This window comes from Chelonoidis abingdonii, chromosome 10, assembly GCF_003597395.2.
Source record: "Chelonoidis abingdonii isolate Lonesome George chromosome 10, CheloAbing_2.0, whole genome shotgun sequence".
Classification (NCBI taxonomy): domain Eukaryota; kingdom Metazoa; phylum Chordata; order Testudines; family Testudinidae; genus Chelonoidis; species Chelonoidis abingdonii.
The window spans coordinates 73,026,293-73,046,798 of record NC_133778.1 but is presented as its reverse complement, the minus strand read 5'-3'; the positions used below and the strand labels follow the sequence as shown (position 1 = coordinate 73,046,798).

Below are 20,506 nucleotides of genomic sequence, written 5' to 3'. Positions count from 1 at the left end.
AAGTCAGGGGTACTGTTGATTTTATTCTCCCCCCTTCCCTCTTCTTATGTTCCTCAGTTTGTAGAAGACTATGAACCTACGAAGGCTGACAGTTATAGGAAGAAAGTAGTTCTGGATGGGGATGAATTCCAGATAGACATTTTGGATACAGCGGGACAGGAAGATTATGCAGCTATTCGAGACAACTACTTCCGCAGTGGGGAGGGGTTTCTGCTTGTCTTCTCAATAACAGAATACGAATCCTTTACAGCAACAGCAGAGTTAAGGTAAGCTCAGTAGTTGGATGGGGGGGGAGGGAAAGATTACTCAAGCTGCTTTTTGATATTTTGCATGTATTTACATAGATCTGAGTAGGTTTGATAACATGAATATGGAATGTTTGTTTGAAGCTCAGTAATGGGTAATGGATGAAAAGGTAAACTTGCTGCTCCTGATTTGCATAAAGAAACAGAATATTGAGTGGAAGACATCAGAAATCTTGTATCTGAGCCAACCCATTTTCCCTATTTAAGTTCAGTTTATATATTAGGACAGTAAGCAATTCTTCACAATTCTTTAATTTTGGTTTGTGTAATTCTCTATTTTCCCCTGCCAAGTAGCTTGAAAATGTTTTTCTTTAGTCTTCTGTACTAGTTCAGTTACTTGGGCTAGTTTTTCACAGCCAGCAGATAAGTTATTGTTTCGTCTCTGTTTGCCACTCTCTTTCCCCATTCCCCACATACATACACTACAAAAGAGGTACAGCTATCTCTGATGTCAGGTGTATCCCGAAGGCATGCTGCCCAAAAGAAAGCAAAACAGGCCTAGTAGTCTTTGCACATATCTGTGGATGCATGAAGTGCCAGTGGCCTTGTCAAGAGATTCAGAGCTGGGTCTCATGCTGGGGTAGACTCATTCAGATGCACTGGGGCCTGACACTTTTTTTCCACAAACTGTAGTGCTGTAGACTCTGAAGAAGGGGCTTCTCTTGAGTTGTCCATTCAAGGCAAGAGATCAGCCATAGTATCATTCCCAGGAAGGACTCCTCATGCCACTTTCAAGCATTTCTTTCCATTCCTCCTTTGAACAACACTCCTTCAAATTCTAACTCTCTCACCCCCATGCACCCATGATAGCCCTCCTAACTCCTTCCTATCCTCCGTCGCTGGTTTTTGGTACCTGGCTCTCCCTTTTTGAACAATCAGCTACTCTTACCCTTCAGTGTTCAAGTCACTGACATCCTATGCATCCCTCTTAGTCTATTTGCATCTTGCCTTTGCTTGCTTGCAAGTCCATTAACAAACAGTGAATTCAAGCAAGTTCCTCTTATCCATGGACCTGTAAAATGTACGTACACATTGATACTCTGTACCTCAAAATATATTCACCACTGTAATATGATTATGATATGTTTTGAACAATGTATGCCTTGAGAGGTAGTATTTAAAAAGTCTTGATCTGTTGAACATTAATTCCTGTTGAATTGTGTGTGAAGTTTATTAAGTACAGGGAAACCCCGATATAACGTGCCCTGCAGTAACACGAATTCGGATATAACGCGATCATAAGGTGGCTCCGGTAGCCCCAAGCGTGCAAATAATAATAATCATAAAAAAGTGGCCGGAGCGCTGTGGAAGTGCAAAAAAGAGAGGGGGAGAAAAAGGCTGAAGCGCTGCCAAAGGGGAGGGGGGAAAAAAATGGAATGTGCCTTCCCCCCCACCCCCCGCTGCTGCTTTTTGGCGAGAAGAGCCATTCTTCTCCCCAGCTGCTCCTCGCTCTTCCTCTGCCCCTTGCACGTCCCCCCTACCCTCCAAGTGTTTCCCTCTCTCGCTGCATGGCTGAGAGCTCCTGCTGCTGGAGCTGCACCCTTCCAGTTCAGCTGAGCCTAGGAAAAGGATTGTTACATTTTTTTATTATAGAATTTGTGTTTAATCACAAAATGATTGATCTGAAGGCTTGAAGAGCTAAAGGTAGTCTTAGAGAGAGCTTTATATGATTTTCATAAGGATGAAGTTTGTTCTTAAGAACCTTTCCAGAAATCACCCCAAGGATGATATCTGTGTTTCATTGTAGAATGGAAAGTTGCCCTGCCCACTTTCTGTCCAGTCCCCAGAAACTGCAAAGGAGCATATACCTAGTTGCTTGGGTGCGTACATGGCACTAGGAGCTCACCTAAAAAGAATGGCAAAGCTTGGCTGTTAGAGACTGTTCCTCATATGCTAAGGACCAAGAAAAACCCTAGCAGATTCCAAATAGGATAAAGAATTGATTTGAGGCCGAAGAAGCACTAGAAAAACGTAAAGCATGTTTGACCAAGTGGATTAATTGTGGGTTGGGTTCGAGTGGAAAGAAGGAATGGAATATTTGGGTCTAAGTTGCTGGCTAATGTTCATGAACAAAAGTGGCCCACCAAGTCTTCCTCTCAATGAGCAGATGGACGACTAAGATGAGCAATCTCTATCTGAAACACAAGCATCTGCACTGGTGTAGATCATCTGAGAGTAACTGCATATCCCAAAATATTCCTATTTAACATAGATACTTTTGTCCTGTATAGCAACATACCGTATGGCAAAACCTTTTAGTCTGTGCATAAGAAACGCTGATGTCAGCATTTCTTTAAGGTGTGTGGACCCATTATTTCTTCTGAGCATTGCAGAGGTTGGAGTGACACTTGGATATTCCCAACTGAGAAGGAAAACAAAAAAATCTGTTTTCTAGTTTGGAGCTAGTAATTTAGGCGTCTTGGTCTGAAACCTTGAGAGTGCTCCTAAGTAACTTTTTGCTAGAGAGTTGGTCGACTCATTTTTTTTCTTATTGGTAAAAATTAATTTTTAAATGCTTCAGGTGTTCGTGTATTTACCTCATTTTTAAAATGCCAGTGGTATATTTTGATATTGATCTGACTTTTGTCTTCTATTGGAACATCACCCCGAGAGCTTCTTTCACTTTTATGGAACATCTTCAATTTATAGTCTTAACACCAGATATTTTGAAATGTCAATATCTCTGATTGCTGAGTCAGGAAAGAGAATAGAATCTTATTTTTTGGTTCTCTCAAATAGTTGCTTAAAACTAACTGCTTACAGGTCAAAGTGGTATTTCTGCAGCAAATAAGACAGCTGAAACCCAATACTTATATTGTGTACAATGAAAAAGCCTTGTGTATAACAATGTTAACAATCTATAATGGGAATTGTGTACATATATGCAATAAGCAAAGTACCAATAACTTGGAATAAGATACAGGACCCTTTGATTCTTAACAAAAATACTTGAGAACTACAAAAATACTGGTTCTGCTTTCTGAGGTCAGGTCTATACTACAAACTTATACTGGTGTAACTGCATTGCTCAAGGGGTAAACAAAAATCCACACCCCTGAGTGACATAAGTACTCTGACCTAACCCCTGGTGTAGAAAGCACTATGTCAACAGGAGAGCTTATCTGAATAAAAACTCAAACATAGCCCCTCACAAACCTTGCCACCCTACTGTAATTTTTTTTGTGTGTGCACTTGTTACATGAACATTCCAGTACAAAGAAATAAACCAAAACACTAGCCCTGAATCTAGCTAATAGTAAAACTCTAGTGCATTCTGATGACAAATAAGGAAATTTGACTGCCTCATCAACCTATGATAAAAGTGGGGCTCTTGGGTTTATTTGTTTGTTTGTTTATTGTTTAATCTGTTCTTCTCCCTGTGCTTCCTGGGGAAAGAGAAATGGATTTTAAACTTGGAATTAATCCATAATCAAGAGAACCTACAACCCCTGTACCCTTCTGCTTTTCAAGTTAGAAGGAAGGTGCCCAGCAATGAGATGGATACCTTGAAGGAACTTACAGGGTTCATCTATCCAGACAGCATTCAGCATTGTTGGAATTCCGCTACAGGGAAGTCTCCAAGCGGAGTTGCTGTCATTCAGATTTGCTTATGGTCCTTTCTTTAATGAGCTCTGAGTCAGGAAGGACTATTGGTCCGTTTTTTCTGTTGCATTTCTTTCCAATTGTTTCTCGTACTTGCTCCATGACCCAACACTGGGAACATTATTTGGGAACATTATTCAGGCAGTGCATTTCTTGTCTTAGGGAAAAGGTAAAATTTTGACAAGCTGCTTAGGTGCAACAGAGAGAGACTTCCCCATCTGACTGAAGACTGCACTTTTGGAGGAGGTGTATCCAGTCTTCCCCTTAGCCAGAGAAACGGCTGTTTTTATTGTGGAGGCTTGGGGATAGGATTAAGGGTAAAAAACAGGGCTGGAGATGACCCAAGACCCAGAGACATGTTCTATCAGATGTTATCAGGAGATCCATTGACTTCAATAGGAGTTGGATCAGGCAAATTATGAACTTAGCTAATGGTAGTTTTTAATTGGGCTGGTAATTGAAAGATTCTAGTAACTCCCTCAATCTGAAAATATGGGCGTTTTCCCCTTTCACCATTGGAAAGAAGGGTTACCTACCCACCTCATTGGACAAAACACTAATTTAAATCTTAGGCTGACAACCGCTTGACTTCTTTAATCTTTTGAGTTTTTGCAAATTGTATAGAAAAACACTGACATGACAAAATTCATGTAAACAATTATTAGATTTTCTGTAATCCGATTGTTTATCATACCTATTTTAAGTCAGGCTAGAAATCCTGCTGATATTCAGATTTTGATAGTTAATATGTATATTTGCTGTTTTGTCATTTTACCTGCCTGTGTGACTCACAAAAGCGAACCATTAGTATCTTGTGATTCTAATAGCTGGTTGTGTTCAAGTGCATAATTTTTCAGTTTTGTATAACATTGTGCACTTGAAGTGACCCTAATTGGAGCATCTGTTAAATACAATCGGCTATTAATGGGAAATAAACTGCAAGCAGCTACTTGTACTAGTTTCTCTGCCTAATCTTGATAGATTGGATATTGTATTAATTTGATTGCATGAAAAAACACGTTTGCGGGTGTTTATATATTGTTTCATCACATAAGGAAATGATATGAAAAATGAGCTAAAAAAGTATATACTTCATTTCTTAGAAGAATAAAGAGACTGCAAGTTGAGTAACTAACTAGTTTCCTGGATGTTTACACATACTTTTGAAAATTATGCTGCTTGCTATTGTCTTAAACTCTCTTCTTTTTATTAATTAAAAAAGGTTATGTTTTTCTTAAAGTAAATCACCTTGAAGTGGTGGTAAAAGATGCCTTCAGATATCAAACTGTAACCTTCCAAACATATTTCATTGGGCCTTAAAGTGCTCTAGTCAGTCTTTTAGTAGAAGCAAAGATACTTTCTTGCGAAGGAAGGGATAGCTCTGTGGTTAGGTCACAGGTCCTGGAGCCAGGGAGCTGGGTTTTGCTTTGTCACAATGTAACTTCCACAAATCCTTGAACTTCCCCCAATCTGTGTTCCCTTCTGTAAAATGGGGATACTACCCAATTTAGAGGGAGACTTACCTATTTATAAAGCCTTCTGAGATCCTGCAGTGGAAGGTGCTATAGAAATGTACAATGTTTTTTTTTAAAAAAAAGTTTAATTTATTCTATTTGTGTAGTATGGATAAATAACTATCACAACTTTTCTGTTTAGCACTTGTCTATACAGAGACAGTCCACAGTAAGCTGGGGTGTAAATCTACAGCGCTCTAGTCTGCTGTGCGCTGAGTTGCTGTGTGGACGAGCCCTTCGATTTATCAATGAAATGAGTATAAGTATATTGTACAAGACTTTTTTGTTTCAAAAGCCATTTGTACTCCACTATAAAAGCTCTCATTTATTGGAGTCAGATGAAGTGATAGATATGGTGTTCAGTTACACACAGCAAAATGTAACCTTTTCCAAGTGCTGCTTCCTATGCATATTCCACATGTTGGAGTGCACACGTGCACCATGCAACTGAGCCTGGAAATTCTTGCAGATAGTGTCCATTGGTCCGCTCCTGATCTGCTTGGGCTCTCTACCAAGCGTATATAATGAGGTGCGGGCTGACTGCCTCTTCAATTCCTTCTTGCCACCGCATGTGCTGAGTTGGAATCCTCTGTGTCTGGAGTTATCCCTGCATTGTCTTCATCTCTGTAAATATAATTTTATAGTTTTTGTTTTTCATAGTGTTTTTATAGCATCTACAGAGTTAGCTTAGTTTCTCCTCCCCAGGGATCATCTCTGTCCCCGCTTTCAGGAGAAGGACTTTTCCTAGAAACCCAGGATTTAAACACTGCATCTCCTGTCCTCACTCCTTCTCAGTCAGCAGTGACACCAGTGCTGCATTTACTGCCTTGGGGAGGTGCATATCCCTGCCAAGTGCAGTATTTGTCACTCCTTCTCACCCCAGACCCAAGAGGGATGAAAGTTCTGACTGAGAAAATACCTCATGGAGAAAGCTGGGAGTCCCTTCTGTATACTGGCCGCAAACCTCTAGCAGTGTGTCTGTGAGCACAAGCTCTGGAGCAGAGGCCAGAGGAGACAAAGACCCGTTACCTCTGGCTTCTCTTGAGAGTAAGGAACGCTCTCAGACACACAAACTGATTCCCTTTTAAGTCTGCTTCCAAGAAAAGGTTTCCCTCTCTGACACCGTCCAAGTTGGATGAGTCTTCATATACAAGCCCCAAGGACTTAGGTCTACCTAAGCCTCTCAACCACAAAAAGAAAGCAGAGAGCATGTGGGAGCAAAGCTCCAACAGTTCCGGCCCCCATACTGACACCAGTGCCAACCGGGATTTCTACCAAGGCAAAGGATTAGCATCCACCATTGACAGCCTAAAGCTCCAGGAAAGACTCTCTCTAATGCTACTGGCCCGGCCCCATAAGGATCTGCAAGGATCTGCCAACAACTAAGTTATTGTGGCACAGAATCTGGCGTAACCAGGACCTCTAATAATCTGGGACAGGCTGAGACATCCAAGGGGATGATATCATCTTCCCAGACCCACAATCTCCTTTACTTTCAGACCCAGTTCTTCTGAGGAACGTTCTAACCCCAGAAGAGGATACTACTGGATGGAGGAGGATATCTCACCCACCTTCTCTCTCTAATGTTCATATAATGTAGATAACATGACTGTCTTCTATATAAATAATCAAGGTGGGGCAAGTCTCCTCCCACTGTGCTTAGAGATGGTCAACTTATGGAATTGCTGTATCCAAAATAACTGTAACGTACCTACCACCAATCGTGAATGGGATTTACATAATTCAGTGCCAGGCAGCATTTTCCCCTCTGTGGGGAACACCATCTTGGGAGCTATTCGCCTCACAGAAAAACAAGAAGCTCAATGTATGTTGTACCAGAGCAGTTCAAGGTCTGGACTCCAGACACGATGCCGTTCTCCTGTTCTGGACAGGCCACATGAGATATGCCTTCCTTCCAATATCATTATTACCCTAGATTTTATAGAAGATTTGTCACAAGAAAACACAAATCATTCTCATCTGACCCAGTTAGCCCAGACAATTCTGGTTTCAGGATTCTCCTACAAATTTCAGCCCACCCACCTGTCAGCATTCAGTCCTTCCCAGAACTGCTAATTCAGGAGACTGGCAGGATGTAACATCTCAGCCTGGACTCACTTCACCTCATGCCTTGGTATTAGGATGGGTGTCAGACCTAGAGCGTTCATGTTCAGAGACCATTCAAACTATTTTTAATCACAACAGGAAAGATTCTACCAGAAAATGTTATCTAGTCAAACTGAAGCATTTCTCTACCAGGGCACCTCAGTTATCAGGACCAGCAAGTATTCCTGCTGCCTTAGATTTACCTCCTCACTCTCAAAACATCGGGTCTTTCTAGTAGTTCTTTACAGGTCCACCTAGCAGCAATCAGTGTGTTCACCTTTTCAGGGATGGCTATTCTGTTGCTGTTCACCCAGTAACAACCAGTTTTGTAAGTGGTCTGACTAGGACCTTCCCACTAGTAGCAAAGCCAATGCCACAGTGAGACCTTAATCCTCATACTTTCAACATTACAGGGCCACCTTTTGAACCATTCTTCATGTGCTCAATGTTTCATTTGTCCATGAAGGCCATCTTCCTGGTGGTTGTTACATTGGCCAGGAAGGTGAGTGAAGGAAAAGCCTTTGTGGCAGACTCATCATACACTACGTTTCATAAAGAGAAGGTATCCCTTCACTCCACCCAAAATTCGTCGCAAAGGTATCTTCCAAGTTCCACATAAGCCGACCAATTCACTTACTGTGCACTTATTCACTCCAGGTTTCTTCCAGAGCCTCCTGTCTCCAGCAAGAAGAGGAAACTTCACTCTGTCAGTGTCAGATGAGCATTGCCATTCTACCTGCAAAGACTATTTGTCACTATACTAAAGCAAACATGAGGACAAACGATATGTGCTCGGGCTCTCTGGCTTAATCCTCCTTTGCTATCCGTTAGTGTATTTCCCTCCCCAAGATGGGGTGAGGGCCCATTCTGCTAGAGCACTGGCAACATCATTAGCATCTCTTCAGGAAGTGCCTATGCTGGACACTTGTAAGATGGCAACCTGGAGCACTATCTGTACTTTCATGAAGCACTATGCATTAGTCCAAGTCTCTTCTGTCAGCACAGTCTTTGGAATTCCAGTGTTAGAGATCTATACCACCTGCATCCATCCGCAACCCCCATCTGATCACTACTTGACATTCACCCATATGCGGAATGCACACCGGGAGTAGAACTCAAAGTACTAATGGAGGCTGCTTAGCTGTAACTGGAGATTCTTTGAGATGTGTGGTCTGTATCTGAATTCTACTACCCGACCACCTTCCCCTCTGGTTTGCCTCATGACTGGATTTGCGGCGGAGAAGGAAGTAGAGATGCAGTCAGTCTGCATCTCCCCTTACATCCTTGGTACTGAGCACAAGGAGATCCAGGGCACAGGCCCAGGCAAACAGACAATACTTGCAAGAATTTCCAGTCTCAGTCATGTAGTGCACATGCATATCTTGCATATGGAATACACATTGGGATCACACATCTGAAAGAAATTCCAATTACAAGTAAGTAACCTCCATTTCCTGTAACTTACAATTTGCATTCCTATATTCATTGGGCCGTATTGGCTCTGAGCTTGCAATGTTACCGCTCTAAATTTGGAATCCTTTACCCATTACTGAGGGCATGAGGCCATCCTGAAATGGCTTTTTAGAAGTACAATACGATACTCCTTGGCACAGTGTGAAGGCTGCTTGCTTATTCCTGGTGTCAAGTGTTTTATTTTTGATGCTCTCAGGAAGCTAACTCAGCTGTTCTGTTTTTAATATCTGATGAATTAGGGAACAGATTCTGCGTGTGAAGGCTGAAGAGGACAAAATCCCTTTGCTTGTGGTGGGAAATAAATCTGACCTGGAAGAGCGGAGGCAGGTGCCTGTAGAGGAAGCCAGAAGTAAAGCAGAGGAATGGGGTGTGCAGTATGTAGAAACTTCTGCCAAAACTAGAGCAAATGTAGATAAGGTAAGGCAACTAGCTTAAATTTTTACTGCAGTAGAATCTGTCATTCAGTACTGAGAATGACTGACTGACTAATAGTTACTACTTTCTGGAACAGGCACAATTCATGGTTGGGTTTTTGTTCCTCTTACAATAGTCCACACTTGTAAGGTTTGAATGTTTCAGTTAATGAATATCTTGCAAATTAAAGCAAACAATTGGTTTTTGTTGCCGTCTATGTAACATGTCAAGAAAATCCCATTAATTTACGTTATTGTAGATACAAGTGTGAGTCCTTGTACAATGGCAAGTTTTCAGGTGATGGTTTGAAGTATAGTAGATGTATTAGCTCTGAGAATTCACTGAAGTGCAGGGTTTGATTTAAATTATACTTTGAAATGCTTAGTAGTGATATATATATACTAACTGTAGTTCAACCCATCATAAAACAATTAAAATGAGGATAATTTCAGCACTTCTGAATTTTGGTTCTTCCCTCTTTTGTCTCCTCGGTTCACATGTGGTGCAGCTGATATTTTTTGTTAAATATCTGCCCAAACTCTGACAAACTCTCAGTTCTTTGCTTTCCGATCATTGAGATTATCTTCTGTTTCTGAAAAACGGATATGCATTTTTTACTGCATACCTATCCTGTAATGTGATTCCCCCCAACCTCTATACCTGCCTTTCCGAAGACTCAGTATTCTCCAGCTTGATGTCACTTGTAGTGTTTTTGGATTGAAATTGCTTTTCAATTTCTGAACAGATGGATTCTGATAACCCTTGTAGCAAGTTAACATACATATGTGCTTCCTGAAGTTTCTTGGATATTGGGCTTCTCCTCCTTTTTCTGGGGAGAATATGAAAATGTGCACCCCCTTACGCATCCACAGAAGATGACTTGCGATGTTGGGAGAAGTTCGAACAAATATAATAAAGGACAGTTAGTGGATCCATAGTGTTTGAATTTTAGTTGAATTGCTTACAATACAGTCTGAAAACAAATCTTCTACGGCTCTTCTTCTAGAGGTGAACGTTTTGAAGCTTAATTGTATCTGAGGGCTGGTTTTGACGTTTATGTTCAGTAAGCTGCTTCCTGTTCAGTCTGTTAGAAAGTCCATATAAATCATGAGGCATATTCACTTTAGCAGCATCTGTACTATAGCTTTTTAGACTAAATGAACATTCCCATCCAAATACATATACACTTGCTCAGGGCTGCCCAGAGAATTCAGGGGGCCTGGGGCAAAGCAATTTCGGGGGGCCCCTTCCATAAAATTCCAAAACTATAGAATATTATATACTCATGAGGGCCCCTGCAGGACCTGGGGCAAATTGCCCCATTCTCTCCCCACCCCCGGCGGCCTGCATTCACTAGGTAATGTTTTCAGATTTCTTGATGCGCAAGCTAAAATAATCCATATCTTCCTAGTTTGGTTTAACAATGGTCTAGTTATCAAGGCGGCAACACAGTTAGAGCATGGGAAGGCAAGCCAAGAAATCTGGATTCTAAGACCAGCTCTGACTTGCAGCATGACCTGGTGTGTTCCAGTTGTCTAATCTGTCAAATGAGAGAGTTAATATTGCAGATTTTAAGCGGTTTGTGTCAGAGACTCGTCTGTGTTTGGAAAGTGCCTAGCACACTGTACTTGCCCTGTAAATTCACCCTGGATCTTAATTTTTAAGTCTTAACTTTCTCCACACACGCTATTGGTATCTTTTGGCATCTGTATCATCTGAAAATAGGCATGTGTTGGCCATGTTACTTGTTACTACACTCTATCTAGATGGAAAATGACCTCTGTGCAGACAACCCAAATCTTTTCTCTCCCAGATCCATTCAATTTAGGGGCACTCCTGCACCAGCAGTGGCTTAAATCTAAAGTTTTATATTTGCCACGTAAAGAACATCTTTGAAATGTGTCAGTGGCAACATGTGCAGGTTAGGAATCGCTAGGGCTTATTTACCTCTCCTCGTCCGGAGCAGTGTGAAGCATTTTCTTCTTCTTTTAGAGAAGATCTTATACTTGTGCTTTCCAGATGCAGTATCTGAAGGCCTTGTTTTTGCTATGTCTCAATTACTTTCTTCCTTGTCTATTAAATCCAATAAAATATCTACTTCTTGGAAGTACAAGAGCTACATGTCACAAACATCTTAACTCTTAACGATTATTTCAATAGACTTCTATAATCCTGAGAATTCCATTTTCCTAGCTATAAGCGATAAAAGCTGGCCTATGACTAGTCTAACAGTTCAGCTGGTATTTTTATTGTCCATGTAAACATTGAAATTGAGTAAAATTACACTTTGTTAAAAAGCATATTCTTGTGTATCTAGAATTTTTAGTACACAGTGGAGGAAAAAAAACCAAGTTTGATCCTGGCAATCCTTTAAAATGTTGGGTTTTTTTCCCCTTCTGTGCTCTGATTTTAGTTGAGGAAGGATGTTTTTTTCCAGATCCCGTATGGGCTTAGGCTTAGGAGTTGGGAGAAGTGGATTCTACTTGACATGTGACCTTTGTTAATTCACTTAAATTCTCTGCACTTAAGTTCTTCCTTCCATAAAATAAGGTTAATATTTCCTGGTGAAGTTGTATTAATTCATTAATGTGTTGAAGGTGCTACACCAAGGCTTTTATTGTCTCCTGGTTTCATTTTTCATGAGTTAATTGTAAACGTTCTCCTATGATTAGTATAAATCTCATAGATCCCTATAAAAACCCTGCATGCCACTGCATATTGCTTTGCTACAATTAATAGTGATACTCATTAAAAAAGGCTTTTATCATTTTGAAACAGGCTGCCGAATGACTTAGTAGCTAGGTAAGTCCTTCTCCCTTCCCCTGATTCGTGTACTGCATAAGCACAGGTGTTGAATTTGTAGCATTGGGATCTATGTTTAGATGACTCATTTTTATTTTATTAGGTGCTTTGTTCTTGTGTTACATTTATGTTTGCCAAATACTCTAGTTTATGCATCAATATACCAGTTTATTTTCTGCTGGCAGAACTGTTGTTTTAATCTCCCATATGTTTAACTTTCCAGGTATTCTTTGATCTAATGAGGGAAATCAGAGCAAAGAAAATGTCAGAAAACAAAGACAAGAATGGGAAGAAAAGTGGCAAGAACAAGAAAAGTTTTAAAGAAAGATGTTGTTTACTGTGATCCTTAGGACCTGTAAATATCTACAGATGGAATGAGTAAGACTTACTACTAAGGATATAGGGCTGGAGTCATGAAAGGAAGTTTGTATTGACTCCCTTATGATATTTGTATTCACTTTGCCTTTTCAAAATGAAAAAATCTAATTTGTGAACCATTAGTCAACAGAAATGTGAGCCCATGTACACTGAAATGGACTCACCTTGCCAGCAACTTTCAAAGCTAGAATTTTACCAGCAAATACGGTTCTTTGAGCATTTTATTTCTGTCTGATTGCAGGAAATAATCCCATGTCAGTTTCAAAGTAGTAGCTTCTTGATGTCTTTTTCAAATCTGATCTCCCCCTCCATCCCCCAAAAAACACCTGTTTTGGCCTCACCAAACATTTCTGGTTGTCTTTTAAGGTCAACCACATTTTTCAGTCTCTGTGTACTCACTGACTTTGTCATTTTTGTATTAATAATAATTATAGACAAACCAATATCTGGCAAGACTTTTTGAAGTTCTCACAGTCTTTAAGTGACAGTTGATATTTTCTCACTGTTAGAAGTCTACTTGAATGCCAACATTTTGAAGATTTGGGAGTTGTCACTCAAAAGCAAATTAACTGTGTCTGATTATTAGTCAACTTAGCATTCGTGAATCAAGCCTACCGACTGAAATCAGACTTTGTTTGGTAATGCAGTATTTAGTATTTAAATACTGGTTAGTTGTATTCCCAATTGGCTTGTTTCCTCTCATGTATTTTAAAAACAAAACAATACAATTATTTTTTGGGTGGGGAAGTGACCTAAAACTATACCGTTTATTTTTTTAAAAAAGGAAACAAATTAGCACTGATTTAACCCTCCCCCCCCCCCCCCAAAAAATTTGTAGTATTCTGTATTGAGGCTCGACTAATACAGTTGCTTCTGTTTCATCTGCTCTTTACTCCCCTTCCTCAAAATCATTAACTGTTTAAAGTGCAGATTGTCTATTTTGTTATATTGTAATACATGTATTCATGTCATGGAAATGTGAAAACCACTGCATCTCTGCTTTCCATTTTGTTTAAGATAAACTTTTTTTCTTTTTGAGAAAGGACATAGGCCACTGATCACAAAACTATTCAAGTGGAACCAGTGAGAGGCTTTTGTGCTACCTTGCAACTTGACACAGCTACTTGGCTAGTAAGTAAGTTGCTAAATGTCGGAAACAAAGCTGAAATGAAGTTGGGCAACTGTCATGGTTATTTCTTGTTAATTTTTACTGTACTATTCTTCTGCACATTTATCTAAAATATGGAGACATTTGTGCTGAGTTTTGCTGTCAAAGCTGCAGTTGAAGTTAGTCCTGAACGATCAGCTACAGTCGAATAGAAATGGGGGAAATATATGAGAAACATCAGTATTTAGCAGTTCTTGTCTCTGTGTCAGATATATTTCACTTAAATACCTTTTTCAACTTAATGGTGTCAATCAAGTATCGTTGCCAAAAATATGTATTTCCATCTTGTTGCTGTAGCAGAAATTGTCAACCTTTATAATTACCCTGCTTCTGGAATACATTTTGTACAGTTTCCCAATGAATCCTAGAAAAACTCATTTTTGAATTTTTAAAAAGTAGACTAATATATTATCTGAAAACTAATCATTTTTCAACTTGTCATCTGTTTTGTGCCTTCAAATACAGTTACTATGAGAAAGGAATAAGATGTAGAAAGGAGCAGTATAGTGAAGGGTGTTTAAACAAACTAGTATTGTTAGCTCAATCATTAAATGGGTGGGAGCAGTGCAGAGGTAGGAAGGGCTTAATTCAAAATTTAAACAAGTATCTAGGCTTGGAAGAACTTTTTTTAAATTTTGACACATCAATTATTCATAAGCATTGTTTTTTATTTTTATTGATTTTAAATTTTCACAGTTGCTGGAATTTATGGGGATGGGGTCAGGCACTAGTTTAGTGACACCAAGATTTTAAAAAGTTAGTTTTTTAACCAGACGATACAAATTATCAACATCACATGTTAAAATTTACAAATTAAATATCCTTATGTCACATTCTAATAAGTTCTCAAGTAGCATTTTTCTTTGGCTGCTTCTCTGTAAATTTTGATGTTCATCAGTGGAAATATTTTTTCATTTGTTTGTGCATGTGTCGTGACATCGACATTTACCAATAAAAATCTAATTCTTCCAAGCCTGAACATAACTAATATCTAGGATTACCAAAACATATTCTTATCAAATGTGCTAGATTGCTGCTCTAGTGCATTTCACTTAGAGATTTGAAAAGGAAAATAAAGTTCAATATGCAGTGGATCTTAGGAGGCTGAGGTCCTGCATGGACTTCTGAGTTTCCTATCCCATTAATTCATTGTCTTCCACATCTTGATTTTACTTCTTGTCAAGCGACATATCGGAGTGGGAGAATCATGTATTAAATCAAGGTTGTTGTAATCCATTTTATTGTCAGGTTAAATTCATATATATTTTTAGGCTGACCATTTTTTCTAGCCATAAAAGTTTGAAAATGTTAGCCTTTAGAACTGGACAGTAAGGGTCAGAATGGCATTACAAAGCTAGCTTGATTATAGAGCATAGAAACATGAAAATGTAGGAGCCATTTGGCTCTTAAAATATCTGTAAACAAGGTGGTGTGTTTATCTAAACCCTGTGCAAGAGCACTGGGTGCAGTTAGATGTTACATAACTAAAGGGATGCAGTTGGGTGAGATGTTTATAACACATTTCTTTATAGTGTCACTCAGTGTGTTAATGCTTAAACTTCTCATATTTTTAATAGTCTGACTTTTTCATTGACTGTCCACTCTTTGCATTTCTTGATCTGAAAAAATAGATATAGGAAAGTCAGTTTTACTTCTGTTTATAGTCTCTCTATACAAGTCCCTTTGAAATTCTCATGGGTAAGCACAGTGTTTCTGTGTTTGTACTGAAAATATAGCAGGTAAATCTTCATTCTTGGAATAAACTGTTCTCACTGGAGTTTTAGAAAGATTGATGCAAACACTGGTATTGGTAAGCTGTTTCACTAACCTATGTATTTTTGGTCCAAATCTCTCTTCCTAACCTCACTTTAAAATCTTAGCTGCACTTAAACTTGTAAGAATGTATCATGCTGACCTCTGGTTTTCTTGAATAGCATTGAGAGGAAAACAAGTGCATAAAATATGCCTAATCAAGGTTTACTGGAGTGTAAAATTTAACTAAAACGTGATTTAAGTTGTTCACAAATCAGAGTGCACTCGGCAAGGGTCTCAAACAGGCAGCTCACTTAGAACTGATGTAGAAATGAGTATGTATGTTGAGCTAATACCCAAAGATCCCATTAATCTTTTTTTAGAAATTTTGCAGGATTGGATAGGAGAGACTTTTAAAAACAAAACAGATGAATTGTTGTTGCACAAGGGATACTTGTGTGTGTTGTAATCCCCTATCAGACTCACTCGGGGAAAGTAGCACTTATTCTTAATGTAGAATGAGGACAGGGCACTCCAGGTGACTTTAAACAGTAGTAAGAAATGATTTTGTCCTTTTTGAGTTAGACTTGCTTGTGAGGAAGATGCTTAGCAGTTTTATGTTCTTTACTCACTACTCATTAACACTTTTTTCTAAACATCACAGCATTTGCATCATTGGGGCAGAAGGCTTGAGAACACATTCTGTTAGAGCTTTCAATGTGTTCTCTCTTTTCCAAAATCAAAAAGTAACTTGAACTTGATATGGCAGCTTTTCAGTTTTACCTTTGTTATGATAAATGCAGAAAAGAGAACTTCCGTTGAAGTCTCTTCTCAGTTCAGTGGCTGTGAACAAGGTAGCTACCTTGACTCAACAAAATTTTGTAAGTGAGCAACATTTCTCTTCAGAAATACTTGTGTGAAGAATTACTAGTCTGATTTTAATATACCAGCCAGGCAAACTGTACCCCTGGCCTGGAAGTTGCATGGAGGTGATGCATTCAACCTCTTGTCTTGGGAAGTGCCTTACACTGCAACTGTTCTCTGCAAGCAGAGGGAGTACGAGAGTGGCCTCCAGTGATTTTCCTTTTCTGCTTGGCTGGAGGTACATTGGCTCAACAGAGGATTGTTGAGACTGCAGTAGTAATGGAGGAAAGAAATATGGCTTCTTGTCATGGCGTGGAGCTGAAGGAAACTTCAATTTCTGAACTCTTCCTAGTCTAGATGGGCATTCATAATTCAAGTGTGGAAAGTGAGGAGAACTTGGTAGGGAAGCAAACAAGTGTATCCTCCTATCTATGTAAATTAAAGCAATTGAAGGCTGTACACCTGCAGGTTTTGAAGGTTAGGTTTTAGCAGGATTGGGATCACAGAAAAAACTTTCCCATCAGATTAGAATGACAGAGCTTTCCACTGATTATCTGCTCTCCTTAAAATATGGATGCATAGAACAAGTATTTCTGAAATCGATGGGAGCCTGGTAGTCATGCAGGACTAGAATGGCAGAAGACCTTGAGTATATTGCTATTGGAAAATGTGATTTAAATATTGAAATTGGGGGGTATCTGGATGGCATGGGAATGGGGATACACAATCTCTTTCCTTTGCTGCTGGTCCCAATACAGTCCACTTCATTAGAGAACGTGGTTACACTCTGAAGGCTGTCTACATGTCAGAAGTTTCATTTCTAGCCCGTGTAGATGATTATCCACGAGGCAACCCACCAGCACCCTTGGATCCTGTCTCTGAAAGGTGCCAAGAATTAAATGTGTATGGAAACTGACCTGACTTCTCATCCTTGGAAGGAATCTCTCCAGGTCAGGTTGAGATACATTGATAAGACAGTATGGAGAGAAGCTTTCACTGTTGTTATCCATTACATGTTCTGTGGTTGGATGCATATCAGATATGTTAATCCAACATATGAGAGAGCCCTGGATAAATTCACATGGGGTTTGTTTGAGTCTGTGGGAAGAAGCACACCTACATATTTACTGGGCATTATACGTTGGAATGACTTCAATGGTAGCCAATTAAAGTTCCAATTCTAGCTTGTAAAGCTGTTTGCTATGCATTTTAGAATAGAATCAAATTAAAATAACCTTGGGTATTAAAATTACAAAATTATCCCACACATTAAAGCAGTGAGGAAAGTGAGTGAGTGAGTTTGTTTTTTTTTTATAACAGCAATTGATTTATGGGACTTGATTCTGTTACATAGTTTGTTGGGCTTTTAAATCAAGGTTCAGCCCTATGGTCCATTCTAATAGCACTTCCACTGCAAACTTCAGACTGCACAGAAATAGTGGGAGTTAATTTTGGGGTGAAAAAGGAAAGCTTATCCTTTTTATTGGAGCCCCAAGAGATATTTTTACCATAATGAAGTGATACTAACAACAGGAAGGATTAAAAAGAAATTGCCTTTTTAAATTATGTATGTTGTGCTACAGTGTAAGTTCTACTTTTCTTCTGTAGATCAAGAAAAGCTTTGCTCTCAGATGTTTTACAAACATTTCTTTAAATGTTCATAAAAATATATTTGTCATTTTGTATTCATTATCATGCTAATCCAAATGATTTGTATTACTATTGTTAATAAAAAAAAGAAATAGGTACAATACTCTGTATCTTGTGCTTGTTTTGATAGTTATTTGTATTAGTGTAGCGCAGAGGTAGGCAACCTATGGCACGCATGCCAAAGGCGACACGCAAGCTGATTTTTCAGTGGCACTCACACTGCCCAGGTCCTGGCCACTGGTCCGGGGGGCTCTGCATTTTAATTTAATTTTAAATGAAGCTTCTTAAACATTTTAAAAACCTTATTTGCTTTGCATACAACAATAGTTTAGTTATATATTATAAACGTATAGAAAGAGATCTAAAAATGTTAAAATGTATTACTGGTGCACGAATGCTTAAATCAGAGTGAATAAATGAAGACTTGGCACACCACTTCTGAAAGGTTGCTGACCCCTGGAGTAGCACCTTCACTCATCCTTATTGGCCCATAAGGTCACAGAACTATGTAACTGTGTTTACTGTTATCTTGGCAAACACTTCTCCCCCAGTTACCAATCTGGTTGCTTGCCCTAGGCAAGAGTCTTTCAAGACCATTTCCCTCCCCCCCGCCACCCCAGTAGTAACTTGGCTAAAAGCAACTGTTGATTAAGTAAACTAGTGGCACAATAGGAATTTATGGAGACATTCCTTTCTGGTCTTCCAGACGTGCAAGAATCCTCTTGAGCCTATCCTAAAGCACAGGGCCTCAAAAACTGGGTGCCATTTGTTGATAGAAGGGCTGTAATGGGGGTCTTGGGCCAAAGTACTGCAAAGACAATCTGAACAGTTTAAAAAGCAGTTGATTTTTCTGTCACATGAAGACGACAAAGGGCATGGGTGGGAGAGTCAGGACGTGATCAGGATTCATTCCGAACTCCTCCCATTACAGAGAAATTTAAGTTAGTCTCCTGTTTTGGGCTCTTTTTAATGCTGGGGATGAGAACTTCCTAGATACTAGAGCAGGGTGCTGGAGGGGTCCCTGAAGGTAGGGTTGAATTGCAGAGTCCCTGGGGAGAGGCAGGGCGGCACACTAACCACAGAGGCTACCATAGTTGTGACACTGCAGTAGTGGCCATAGAGCAGCTCTGCTTTCTTCAGGGGTTGGTGTACTGAGGTGAGACTTACTGGCACAGCGCCTCCTGCTGGTCATCCTAGGAATTAGCTCTTCAGAGCACCCTCTGCAGGCCAGTGTCTCGCCTGCTGCTTGCCCCGTGTCCCTCCTGGACCCCGGTGTCTCCTACTCTGGGGTTCTGCCCCCTGGCAGTCCCCACACTCTGGGTCTATTCTCCCAGGGGAACCCCAACCCTCTAATCCTACCTTGCCTCAGTGGCTACTGCCTGTCCTCCTCCAGTCCCTGCTCATTAGGGAAGATTGCAGTCTGTAAACCACTCATCATTGGCAAGGGGTGGGGTGTGGACCTGCTGCTTTCCCTGCAGCCGAGTACCTCTCTAGGCCTTGAACAGGGCCTGCAGCTTGGGGAGTTGCCAAGCTGGAGCTCCTCTGTCCTTTCCCCAGCACTTCTCTACCTCTGTACCTTGTTCCCAGGCAGCTAGGTCCTTCTCTCTCCACTGCTAGAGAGAAACTGGCTTAGCTCCTGGCTCACAGCCCTTTCATAGGGCCAGCAGTGGCCTGGTTGGGGCATGGCCCAAGCTGTGGCGGCTGCTTCCCCAATCAGCCTAGCCTTTTCTCTCAGGAGTGAGGTAACTGCCCCGCTGCAGCTGGATTCTAGCCCCTGTGGATTTCACTAGCGCACAGCCTATTTAATTGAGCTTTTCTCAGAGTCCCGTCTGGTCTGCAAAGTGGCTTTTTTCCTAGTGGATTAAACAAACCCCTTCTTTAATCGAAGAAAAATATTTATTGACCTAGCAATATAGATGTGACAATCAGAATATGAGAGGCCTTCAGGAGCGAGTGAGAGGGGAACCTGCTATTAGTATTGCAGTGGTTTCCAGAGCCTCAGTCAGGGTCAAGGCCCTGTTGCCCTAGGTACTGTCCAGACATGTGGTGTAATTCAAGAGTTTACAAGCTAAGACAAGACATGACTGTGTCCAATTTTAGATGCACATGTTAGGAAAGATATGGACAAATTGAACAGTCCAGAGGACAACAGCAAAAATGACAAAAGGTTTAGAAAACCTGACAGATGATAAAAGATTAAAAGAAACTGGGTATGTTTAGTCTTGATAAAAAGACTGAGTCTTCAGATATGCTAAGGGCTATTATAAAGGGGATGGTGATCAATTGTTCTCTATGTCCACTGAAGGTAGAACAAGAAGTAATATGCAGAATCTGCAGCAAGGAAGACTTGTGTTAGATGTTAAGACAAACTTTGTAACTGTAAGGACAGTTGAGCTCTGGAATAGGCTTCTAATGGAGGTTGTGGAATCCCTGTCATTGAAAGTTTTTAAGAATAAGTCAGACAAACACCTGAGGGA

At 40.1% G+C, this 20,506-nt stretch overlaps 1 protein-coding gene across 3 annotated transcripts in view; it reads left to right on the top strand.

The window, feature by feature from the left end:
* Positions 1 to 13,402, top strand: part of RALB (RAS like proto-oncogene B) — an 80,217-nt gene extending 66,815 nt beyond the window's left edge. For 2 of the 3 annotated variants that reach the window (XM_032795841.2, XM_075070314.1), the window contains exons 3-5: positions 58 to 266; positions 9,241 to 9,418; positions 12,441 to 13,402. In XM_032795841.2, coding sequence (XP_032651732.1) covers positions 58 to 266; positions 9,241 to 9,418; positions 12,441 to 12,560 — 507 coding nt within the window. In that variant the 3' untranslated portion in view covers positions 12,561 to 13,402. Of the gene's footprint in view, positions 1 to 57; positions 267 to 9,240; positions 9,419 to 12,193; positions 12,218 to 12,440 lie in introns of all 3 variants that reach the window. The other variant, XM_075070315.1, reaches the window with a different exon arrangement.
* Positions 13,403 to 20,506: the final 7,104 nt, after the last annotated feature.